Source organism: Mytilus edulis, chromosome 7 (genome assembly GCF_963676685.1).
Source record: "Mytilus edulis chromosome 7, xbMytEdul2.2, whole genome shotgun sequence".
NCBI classification, from domain to species: Eukaryota; Metazoa; Mollusca; class Bivalvia; order Mytilida; family Mytilidae; genus Mytilus; species Mytilus edulis.
Genome location: NC_092350.1, coordinates 71457158 through 71469821, shown reverse-complemented (window position 1 = coordinate 71469821; position 12664 = coordinate 71457158). Strand labels below are relative to the sequence as shown.

General features: G+C 31.8%; 2 protein-coding genes across 2 annotated transcripts; both read left to right on the top strand.

Moving 5' to 3' along the window:
• Positions 1–1265: 1265 nt before the first annotated feature.
• Positions 1266–2981, top strand: LOC139483390 (toll-like receptor 4). Its single transcript, XM_071267409.1, has one exon. It carries the CDS (start codon positions 1266–1268, stop codon positions 2979–2981), a length of 1716 nt encoding a protein of 571 aa, XP_071123510.1.
• A 7962-nt stretch (positions 2982–10943) lies between these two features.
• Positions 10944–12144, top strand: LOC139483389 (toll-like receptor 4). The gene has a single exon (XM_071267408.1). It carries the CDS (start codon positions 10944–10946, stop codon positions 11922–11924), a length of 981 nt encoding a protein of 326 aa, XP_071123509.1. The 3' UTR covers positions 11925–12144.
• Positions 12145–12664: the final 520 nt, after the last annotated feature.

Here is a 12664-nt window from a genome sequence, read left to right as displayed (position 1 = left end):
CATTTGTTCAGCGATGTCATTCAATTTAATCGAATCTTACTTAAATAACATGATCATGATTGCACACAAAAAAGCTGTCTCCATCCTGCAACAAACAATAACAGTCGAAAACTCACAAAAACGAGATGGATTAGTACTTTGAAAACTAATTTTCTTAACTCGGCATGAAGGCAACAGATACTTACGAGTCTGATCATCAATGCAAAAACCTTATCAACGACGATCAAATATCTTTAAAAAAAAGCCAAATAATAAAATAAGAAGTATAAAAGAATTGAGGTTTTTAAAATATAGCATAGGTTATTTATTCCTGAGGTAAAGACTACTTGTTTTTAAACAGTAATTTACAACATCAAACAAGGAACAATCCCAATGTACCAGATTTTTGTTGTTAATAAATGTTGTTTTTGTTTGCAGCGAAAATAAATCTCATCAACAGCTTTGTTCCTGTTTGTGTGTTACTAGTATGTTGTGGAAATCCAGGAGTCTATGCACAGAAGGCATGTCCATTTGCTAGTTCTTGTGTCTGCATAACAGTTCCCGGTTCAAAGTTACTTGTAGCAAATTGTGCTGGCAGAAACCTATTCTGTATTCCAAGGATGCCGAACGTTGTTCAATATTTATCTCTCCAAAGAAATTACATCAGTATAATAAAAGATGGTATTTTCGAGGAAAACAATTTGCTGAAGTCCTTGGATTTGTCTTTTAATAGAATAAAACAAATAAGAAAACAATCATTTAAAGGACTACACAATTTACTCTACTTAGATCTCAGCAACAACAATTTGAATTATGAAGAAATATCGTTTGATTCTACGTCCTTTTATTTCTTGGAGAACTTAAGAAGCTTGAATTTGAAAAATAATTCCAACACTTCATTCGTGCCAGATTTATCGAAGCTAAAATCACTTGAAACGTTGTTAATGGATTTCATTACGGACAAAATTGCAATTTTTGATGAAAAATTTGTTAATTGTAAGAACCTATCAATTATAGATCTATCAGGTTTTACTGGTAATTGCAAATTGAATATACTTACACCGGTAACATTATTTTTCTTACCTCAAATAACTCATTTAAACATATCAAAATGTTTAATACAATATATTTACATTGGCACGTTTACAAATATGAAAAACATTTACGAGCTTGATGTTTCCCTCAATACCTGTTTGGGATTTGATGCACTTGAAAATATAACCACAGATTTGCAAAATTCGGCAATAAAAATACTGAAAGTAAATTATATTCATGATATTTTTGCAATGAGCACAATACTGAAGACTTCTCACATTTGGTATCTAAATAAAACATCACTGGTTAGATTCGAAGCCGCAGGAAACCGTATTCAGAGGATAGAATCTGGTGCGTTAGAATATTTTCCAGATTCCTTCGAAAGTGGCAATTTTAGGGACAATGTTTTTTCTATTGGGGAATATCTGTTTGATTTAATGAGTATTTGTATCACATTCCTAGATGTTTCTGAATCGTTTTCCTCACACAATGTTTTTACGTCCTACACAGAGGAATGTATTGACCCAGAAGATACTGTGACAGTGAAGTCCGAAAACAACTTGATTGACAAAGTGTCTTTTTACGTGAAAACAAAATCTAAGGATTCGGATTTCATTATTCCGGTTCCAAACAAACTGAAAACATTTTTAATTTCATCAAGTACACTGAAATATGAAATATCAAAAATCAGTTTTACTGAAAATGAATTAAACAGTCTTAGTTTTAGTAACAACGTCTTGTATACCTGGACAGGACCAGTAACCAATGTGAAAAACCTGACCTTTTTAGATTTATCATCTAACTATTGTTCCAATGTTTCAAAATCATTTTTCAGTAAAGATTTTATAAATTTGAAATACTTACAACTGCAAAACAATCTTCTAGGACAAGTGATGCTAACAGATAGTGACGGAGAGATATTTCAGAATCTGCATAACGTCAGTACAGTCAATCTTTCAAATAATAAAATAACGAATATACCAATTCTGTTTTTTAAAAAACAACACAATTTAGAAAATTTAGATCTTAGTGAAAACATGATCGATGAAATTAACTTTAAAATTTCTCATATGAAAAAGCTGATGGTTTTGAATCTACGAAATAATAGAATATCTAAACTGAGTAAGTTTACAATGGACGCGTTGGACTCGGTTGCCACGACAAACACGAATTTAACTATTGATCTTGGTGGCAATAATCTTGTATGCAATTGTGATTCCATGTCTTTCATTCATTGGATGATCGACACTCCTACACGTCTTTATCGTAGGAAGAAATATAAATGCAAACTTTCAAATGATACAACAATTTTCCTTCGCAATCCAAAAGAAGTTTATGAAACCCTAAAAACGAAATGTATGTCCTATGCAGGTATAATCTTCGGATTAACTTCAGGAATATTGATGTTTATGTTTATTCTTCTTGGCGGAATCAGCTACAGGTACAGGTGGAAACTACGATATCTATACTACATGGTCAAGGTCAAATGGCATCAACGCGGTAATGAGTCAGGCAACATCGATGAAAGACTATATATGTATGATGCTTTCGTTTCATATGCCGACGACGATCAAACATTTGTCCACAATATACTTCTCTATAAACTAGAGAAAATTGGAGGAATTCAGTTGTGCTTGCACAAGCGGAATTTTTTACCCGGAAATGACATCGCCACCAATATCACTTCTGCAATTCACAATAGCCGAAAAACAATTGTCATAATGTCGTCGAAATATTTAGCTTCTTACTGGTGTATGTTCGAATATAATATGGCTAGAATGGAGAGCATATATGAGCGCAATTGTGAAAACATCCTTTTCCTGATATTTTACAAGCAAATTTCAGCTTGCGATCTTCCACTTCAAATACTCGAACTGGTTCACTGTCAATCTTACATTGAGTATCCGAATGATGAGTATGGTGATGTTGTCTTTTGGGAACAGCTCACAAGGGCAGTTAAATCCTAATGATGACCCGTTTTCGACTTGTCTTGCCCTGTACCATAATTTGTTTCATCCATTGGGCTTCTTATTTTTGTATTTTTGGATGAGCTGCCCTTACAATATAATAGAAGGATATGGATTTTTAAATTTAAAGTTTCTCCAAACTGTTAAAATATATAGTATGTTACATTTGTCTGCCTTCTTTTTGAATACGAAATCAGCACTCAATAAGTTATGAACTTTCTTTGATGTCTTCAAAGCAGATTAATATTGTTTAAGAAAAATTTTCCAAATTACAATTACCTAACATCTAACTCTTGGAAAACAGAGATTTAAATTTATAACTTACACAACAATGTTTTGACCTATTTATCTATAAATCTATTTATGATAGAAGTTTTCATGTCTAATTTATACCTTCTAAATCAGTTACTCATATTATAGTAAGTCATTATATTGTTTGAAATGATTCACAGATCGTAACTAACTGGATTTGGATGGCAAGTATTACTTTTTATATTACAGCACTCACTTCATACTAACAACCATTCACTTGAGCAATTTGTTCAAATATTTTACCAGTTGATCAGTTTGTAGGAGAAGAATTCAAACTGCAGTAGATCATAAGTTAATATTTTTTGAGACAGAATTTTCTTATACTTAGCCAAAATGAAGATTTTACTATGCTCTTTTCAAAAATATAATAAAAAAAATATGGGTCACCGTGCTATTTTTCAAGCTATGGGTCGTTGAAAATTGCCTAAATATGGTTAGATTGTTCATCATGTTCATGGAAAAACACATTTGTGTGCATAAAAAAAAATCTATGAGATAGAATTTTGAATTAAATTGTGAAAAGATAGTTTTTGTAAGAAAATAAAAAGAAAAACAGTGTCACCGAACTTGTTTTCTTGCTACAAGTAAAAAGAAAAAATGTTCCTATCAGTCCAGTATGATTTTTTTATACTAAAATAGTTATCTTCCCTTAAGTGGCACATTTGAAAAAAATGATTCTAAAAGCAATCAAAAATGATATTTGTTTAAATATTTTTAATTATAAAATAAATTACCAAGTTTTCTTTATACTATTAAACAGTCTAACCTTTAAATTTCAAATCTGTCTCCAAATTTGCAGATTAAGGCAAATAACTAGACCGATTTTTTACTGTAATATTATTGTACAATCCAAGATGGCGGTATACCATGTATCTACCTTAAATAGGTTATTTGTACATATGTTTAACGTTGTGCTTTTTGACATCCTGACATCAATGCTTTAATCATTTATGTTTTATATCATCTATTTTGTTTTGTAAAATAAAACCAATATTTGCACTACTATTGTTAATTTATGTTGCAATAACAGGAACATGTCTCTCTCAATAGACAAAAACAAAATATTGGCGCTAAATATGCTTTGGAAAATACTATGTGCGTTTGTCAAATCCATCAAATTTTAAAACTGCATGATTATCTTGTTATGAACTAGATAAGTGTATCTAAATACTGACCAATGTTTTCAAAGTTAGATATAATTACATTAGCGTAACCAGTTTAATCAACGAAGTGCGAGAATGAATGTATCTTCAACAAGCGAGAGTCAATCAAATTTAAGATCACAAACCTTTTACAACAGTTAAATACAAATCCTGACACGGAATCGGAGTTTTGCATGACATGATTTTTATTCAAAAGTTTATAACACCAAGTATCAATCAAACAATATCCGGATTTTCATGCCAGATCATAAGTACTGACTTTTGATATGATTGTATGTCCATTAGCAGAGGAATTGAACATAACAAGCTCTTAATTGTTATCATCAACTACTGTATTCCTCGATATAATGGTATTAACAACTGACAAAACTAGAAAAAACCCGAAAGGATCAATCAAGACTGAATGCATATAGTTGCAAGATAACTGAACTTGGAGGAACACGAACCCTATTAAAAACAGGCAATGAACTTACATACTCCAGAATGAGTATCAATCAATTATATGAATAATGGTATAATAATGGAAACACAGAGCATTCTGATATCTCAGGCTGACCTGGCTTTTGATATCACCCACAGTTTTTAAAAGGTGTTCGTGTTGCTTAATAGTCGTGTTGTGTTTTGTGCACTAGCGTTTTTTTCTGTTGGTCTTTTTTATTCTAGCCATGACGTTGTCAGTTTATTTTCGACTTTTTTTTAACTTGCATATCCCTTTTGCAGTACTTTTGGCCTCTAGCTCTTTTCTGTCATTTATAACAATGACGTTTTAATGTTTTCAAACAAAGGCTTAACGAATACCTCTGTTAATAATACTTATTTAAAGTAAGGAACATCTACAGCGGTTGTCTTAAGTATCTTAGTCCTGACAACAGAAGATCTGTGGCCTGATTTTCAATGCTTAAACAGGTTACTGCACGACACTCATTAATGCACAAAACCCATATCATTAAGTCAGTAAAATGAAAAATGTAAAACAATTCAAATGAGAAAAACATTTGTCTGATTAATAAAAAGAACTATTTAACGATAAACAAAAAGTAAAATCACAAAAAAACTGAACTCCGAGGAAAATTCAAAAAGGAAAGTCCCTAATCAAACGGTAAAATCAAACGATAAAATATATTAAACGAATGGAAACAACTGTCATATTCCTGACTTGGTCCAGGCATTTTCAAATGAAGAAAGTTGTGGATTGAACCTGGTTTCATAGCGCTAAACCTCTCACTTGTATCAAATTCCATTATATTTACAACGCAATGTCACATACAGCAACCAACGACAGTTATTAATGAACGATTAATTAAAGGAAAACTAAAATTTGTCATGTTTTCATAAACTATAGTTCCAATTGATACATATGTAAGACGTCGTAAACAATATGCGAAGCGTGCCCTTTTACAGTCAATGCCAATATATAAATAAATAGTACAGACAGTATTATGTTTTCATAACAAGCGATACATATTACACATTCATTGAAACCCAAAGACACGCAACTTTAGTACGAGTTAGAAATATTTATATAGTTTGCACACCAAATGAACATTAACGTCAAAACTGCGAGTGTTCAGTTGTCATTTTTGCGTTACAGTTCGGTAAAGCGTTTCCCTTGTAAAACTGATGTATCAAAATGTAGGAAGGAAAACCATTGCTATTTATTTTAGATCTATTTTAAGTAAGTTTCCATGTGTAAATCACATATTGAACTATTATAGAGAATTATTGTTCAATTGATGCAATACCTGATTATATTTTTGGGGTAGTTGTGTAATGTAATTTTTTGTTGTAAAATGTTTTCATATTCTGTTATATATTTATTAACAACTTCAAAAAATGGAAGTTCTTTAAATTTCACATTAATTGGTATAAATATTTGGAATGCGTCGAACCATGTAGAGCCGTGGTGTAGTGGTTAGCGCATCGGACTACTAACACAAAGGTTCGATCACCCGATCCGGGTAGAAAATTTTAGGGACTAAATTTGGGTTCTCCATGACACCATTTGCGAGTTTGGTCTCGAGAAACGATGATAGTCTGTCGGAAGGGGACAATAAATGGCGGACCCGTGTTCAGAAAGAGCCACATTTCTTGCACGTTAAGATACCCTTGTCGATTTCGAAAAAGAGCAGGCTGATGCCGCTACAAGGCAGCATTCGCACTTACAAAGTGGAAAGGGATAAATATAATTTGCAATAACTTGTTTCTAAATCCGCTATACATAAATATGTTTAAGGTTCATGTGGACCCTTTGGTTAAAATGGCCGTATTTTCACTTCAACATTTACTCTGAGTATAGACAAATCTGTGCATCTGAAAAGTTTTAAGGCATAGCATGCCCTAGATAAATAGAAGTCAAATGCATTGTATGATTTAGAAAATTCATAACTTAACTGGATTTTGCTGTGCACTTTTTTTCGTCCCTGCAGAAGATGATAAAATTAACAAACAGTTGAGTTTTCCTTGATATGGTCCACTCAGGTACACAGTTTAAATCACCAATTATTGTCAGGTATCTATTGTCCATCTATTGTTCATGTCAATCATTACAGCTCACTTCAATTATTACCCGTGAGGAAGTTCTCAAACCTGTTTCACAACTTAGTTTAATTTGGCACCTTCTGGAGGAATGAAAAAAAGTGAACTGCAAAATCCTGGTAAGTTTTTATTTGTCTAAAACATAAAACATTTTTGAAATTTATCTATTAAGGGCACGCTATGCCTTAAAACTTTTACAGTTTGTCTGTACTCAGAGTAAATTGTGAGGTGGAAATACGGCCATTTTAGCCAAAGGGTCCACATGAACCTTCAACTAAAACGCGTCGAACTGCATCATGATATTCAAACATTGTGATTCAATCAATTGAAACGTTAGGAAATTGATTGTAAATGAATAGAATGTACATTTAGGGGCGAAATCAAACTTAACGTATGTTATAAATATCTTTCTTTCCAAACCCATTTCTTGATTCACCTTCACTGGGAATCCTGAAACATTTAAGTTTTTAAAGCCATGGATGTCCTTAAAACGTGGAGACTTTGAGAGCAACACATATAGGGACCGAAAGAAACTAGCCAAATTAATTTTAGGTCAACCTTTCCTGAGTGAGTTGGAAAGTACTCATAAAGATACACGGATAATTTTTTAATTTTTTCCCCCTGATTTTAACTATTTATTTTAAGACATTATAAAGTAAACATTTGGTTCATAATAGCTTTTCAAGTTTAAATGCGGTTTCCGTTAACAATTTTCTTTGTTTGGAAGTGATGTGCTTTTGTTGCGAAAACTACCGTTTTTTATCGATATTAACCAATAGGAGAAGGAGACAAAAAAATGAATACGATAAAGTATGCTGTATTAATAAAGCGAAGGGATGACAAAATAAGCAGAACTTTTTTTTCTGACCAAACACTTCAAAATCGTATTTTTTCATTTGTCTTTTATATACCACCCAAATCGGCACAATCAAATGCAGTAATCCAAATGTTTTCACAGCTTTTAAAAAATCGCAAAAAGTATTGTAGCCATAAAATAAATTAAAATAAATTAAAATAAATTAAATCTTGCAGTTCTGTTCTCACACTTCCATGGCATGAATATTTCACACGTATTATTTTTAGATCAATGTTCCGGCGATTTGGTGAGTTATTACTTGCTGTCTCATTCACAATATAAAAATACAACTTAATGTTAATTCCTATCAGTTTGCAACATTGCCTTTAGGATGTGTAAGTATGATTTTCATTTTGTTTTTTTTAACAACATCCCCAGGTATTAAAATAAACCTCAAATGTGCTTTTTGTGTATCTTTCTGACACTAAGACACTATTATCATAATAGATAATCATAGATATATGTTAAAAGATAATGCGTAACTTTTTTTTTATAATATTTGTAGTGGACGCCATTGCAATTAATTTTTATACTTTTCTTTCTGTTATTATTTCTGATATTTGATAAGTAATCTAATTAAAATGAAAAAAAAATTGACCTCTTTCTGATAAAAATAGCAATCTCGTTAATGGGATATCAAATCTGTCTTATATTTGAATGACATTGAGGGTGCTGGAATTTTCAAAAAGATTGGGAAAAGTTGCCATGTTAAGTTTAAATGATTTTGAAAAAAATGAAATAAAATATAAAAAAAAAATAAGATGCAAATAAAATGGTTTGCCTTCTCTACGAATATTATTTATGTTTTCGTCGTCTTTATTCTTCACAACTGATTTTTGTGGTAAAAATAAAATACAAGAAGGCAAACAATCCACATCTTGGCAAAATCAAATTTGTATGAAGTATTTACTTTATGTACTTGGGAATAATAAGGGACTGACTTAGATTTTTTTTATCGTATAGACATCGCAAAATTTAAGGTCTTTTGAGATATTTCCTTGACATGTCTCAATGGAAATTTCAAAGATTAAAATAAGAAAATATTTTTCATATAAAAAAGAAGATGTGGTATGATTGCCGATGAGACAACTATCCACAAAAGACCAAAATGACACAGAAATTAACAACTATAGGTCACCGTACGGCCTTCAACAATGAACAAATACCGCATAGTCAGCTATAAAATGTCCAGATAAGACAATGTAAAACAATTCGCACGAGAAAACTAACGGCCTTATTTATGTAAAAAAAAAAATTAACGAAAAACAAAAATGTAACACATGAACAACCGACCACCACTGAATTTCAGGCTCCTGAATTGGGACAGGCACATACATAAATAATGTGGCGGGGTTGAACATGTTAGCGGGATCCCAACCCTCCCCTAACCTGGGACAGCGGTATAACAGTACAATATAAGAACGAACTCTTCAATTTGTTACAGTCAAACACGGACTTTAATCATGTAGCTTAATTATTTTTGTTTGTAAAGATAAACATTCGAATATTTTCTCTGCAGGGATCATTTATTACAGCCTTGTTGTTGCCTTTATGAGACAAGTTTGTTGCGAAAATTCTAAATTCCTCCAGCAGGAAGCATGCCAGTTTTCGAATTATTGTAAATGCAGTAGAGTTCCCAGTTCAGGACTTTTTAAAGCAGATTGTTCTGATAAAGGTCTGACCAATATATCTAGGCTGACGAATAATCTTCAGGATTTATCTCTCCGAAATAACAATATAATTATGATAGAAGATGGGATTTTCGAAAAAAGTATTTTATTGGAGTCCTTGGATTTGTCTTTTAATAGAATCAAACAACTAAGAAAAAACTCGTTCAAAGGATTAAACAATTTAGTTTCCCTAAATCTCAGCCACAACGATTTGAAACACGAAGACAGGTTTGGCTCTTCAACTTTTTATTATCTGAAAAACTTAAAGAATTTGTATTTGAAAAAGAATTTCAACACTTCATTTATGCCAGATTTATCTGAACTTTTATTTTTGGAATCGCTGTCCATGAATTTTGTTTCTGACACATTTGCAGATCTTGGTAAACATTTTGCATATTTAAAACACTTAACAATTTTGGATCTTTCTGGTCATACTGGTAATTGCAAGATGAATATACTTACACCGGAGACTTTTTCATTTTTACCTCAAATAACAAATTTAACTTTATCTAAGTGCCATATACAATTTATATACAACGGAACTTTTAAGAATATGAGAAATCTATCCGAGCTCGACATTTCCTTTAACACATGTTTGAGATTCAAAGTGCTTGAAAATATCACTGCGGATTTACAACATTCAGAAATTAAAATCCTAAAAGTAAACTATATTCATGGTTTGTTCGAAATGAGTACAATACTAAAAACTTCTCATATATCCAATTTGAGAAATACATCTCTAAAGAGATTCGAAGCCGATGGAAATCGTATTCAGAGAATAGAATATGGCGCATTAAAATATTTTCCAAAGTCCGCCAGAAGTGCTTCTTTTAGAGACAACGTTTTTTCTATTGGCAAATATATGCTTGATGTATTTGGTCTAAATATAACATTTCTTGATGTTTCTGATTCTTTTTCTGCCCACAATGTGCTCACTGGCTACTTAGAGGAATGCATACCTCGAAAAGACACTGAAACACTGATTTACGATGACAATTGGTTATTTTCAATCATGTCCGCCTACAGGCAATGGAACCCCTATCAAAACAATTTCAAATTTCTGGTTCCAGAAAAACTCAATACATTTATATTGAGATCAAGTGCACTGAATTATGAAATACCAAGTTTCGGTTTTAAGAAAAATAACATTAAAAAAGCTAGTTTCAGTGACAATGTCTTGCATACATGGACAGGACCGGTTAAGAATGTTGAAAATCTTATCTCTTTAGATCTTTCTTCGAACTTTTGTTCTAATGTTTCAAAGAGATTTTTCAGTGAAGATTTCAAAAATTTGAAAAAGATAATTCTTCGAGACAACCTCTTAGTACTCGTTTTACCAAAAGACACCAACGGTGAAATTTTGAGAAATCTTCATAGCGTTGATTACATTAATCTTTCGAAAAACAGAATAGCAAATATACCAAAAATGTTTTTTAGAAATCAACAGAATTTAAAAAGATTAGACCTGAGTGAAAACCTGATCGAAGATATCAACTTTCAAGTTTCGCATATGAAAAAGCTTATGTTTGTTAATGTTAAGAATAATAAGATATTTAAACTGGGTCAATTTGCCATGAAAGAGTTTGACTTAGTCGCCAAAAGTAATGCAAATTTCACCGTTGATCTTGGTGGCAATAATCTTGTATGTAACTGCGATTCATTATCTTTCGTCAAATGGATGGTAACCACACCTACACATCTTTATCGACGAAACACATATGAATGTAAAATGTCAAATGATACAATCATTCTTCACAACCCTACAGAAATATTTAAAACGCTTCAAAAGGAATGTATGTCATATGAAGGGATAATAATTGGAATTACGACAGGAATATTGATTTTCATTTCTATTCTTTTTGGTGGAATCAGCTACAGATTTAGATGGAAACTACGTTATTTATACTACATAGTCAAGGTCAAATGGCATCAAACTGATAATGAATCGGACAATAAAGATCAGAGAATGTATATGTATGATGTTTTCGTTTCATATGCTGACGAAGATCAAACATTTGTCCATAATACACTTCTTCATAAATTAGAGAAAGATGGTGGAATTCAGTTATGTTTGCACAAGCGGAACTTCTTACCTGGGAATGATATCGCCACAAATATCACATCCGCAATTCACAATAGCCGTAAAACAATGGTCATAATGTCTCCATATTATTTAGCTTCATACTGGTGTATGTTTGAATATAATATGGCTAGGATGGAGGGTATATATGAGCGCGATTGTGAAAACATCCTTTTTCTAGTACTTTACAAGCAAATTTCTACTTGCGATCTGCCACTTCAAATACTCGAACTGGTTCACTGTCAATCTTACATTGAGTACCCAAATGATGAGTACGGAGATGTTGTCTTTTGGGAACAGCTTAAAAGGACTATTCAATCCTGCTAATGTCTCCGTTTTGGATTTGACGCAACAAACTTGTTAACGTGAGAAGAATACATTTGTGTTTACCAATGCATGTATACGTATATTGTTACTTCGGGTATAGGCCAACTGCATTTAAAGGACGCCAGTTAGTATTGTTTCAAACCATCTGTTATGCAACTTCAGAATGTACATGTGAAATTGTATTTGAATAACTTGCTGTTTTAAATGTTTGTCTTTTGTTCTTCCCTCTGTTTTCTGTAGACTGTGTCTGTTAAAGCTTCACAAGTAGATTTGCATTTTAAAATGATGCTCGTTTAAAGTTATTAATTTTATAAATTTTTAATTATAAAACAGAATGGGGAAAAAAATCAGTCTCTGACAAATTGAATTCGCAATTTGTTCAGTGCATTTAGTTTCTTCTAATAATCTAAGAGGATAGTTATTCCGGTAAGAAGTGTAGGAAATTAAACTGTTGTGACTTTATTAGCAGCACACACACTTGTCTCTTATAGCATGTTAACGGCCCCAAATTTCAATAATAAAAAGGCCTTATTTTAACTATGCTAACCTTTCTGTGTATATCCCTGAGAAATGAGGATCTTTTCGATTAAAACTTGTATGCAAATATTCTAAACTGTTTATCGGCTGGTAAAAAACACAGTAATTTGCAATTTAATCTATCAAAATGATAGAGTTTTCTCACATGCAAATTAAAAAATAAAATGATTCTGATAGATTTTTTACATGAAATTATTCAGCCA

Coding starts and splice junctions, on each gene's coding strand:
- LOC139483390 (XM_071267409.1), top strand. CDS start 1,266: ATGAGCACAATACTGAAGACTTCTCACATTTGGTATCTAAATAAAACA.
- LOC139483389 (XM_071267408.1), top strand. CDS start 10,944: ATGTTTTTTAGAAATCAACAGAATTTAAAAAGATTAGACCTGAGTGAA.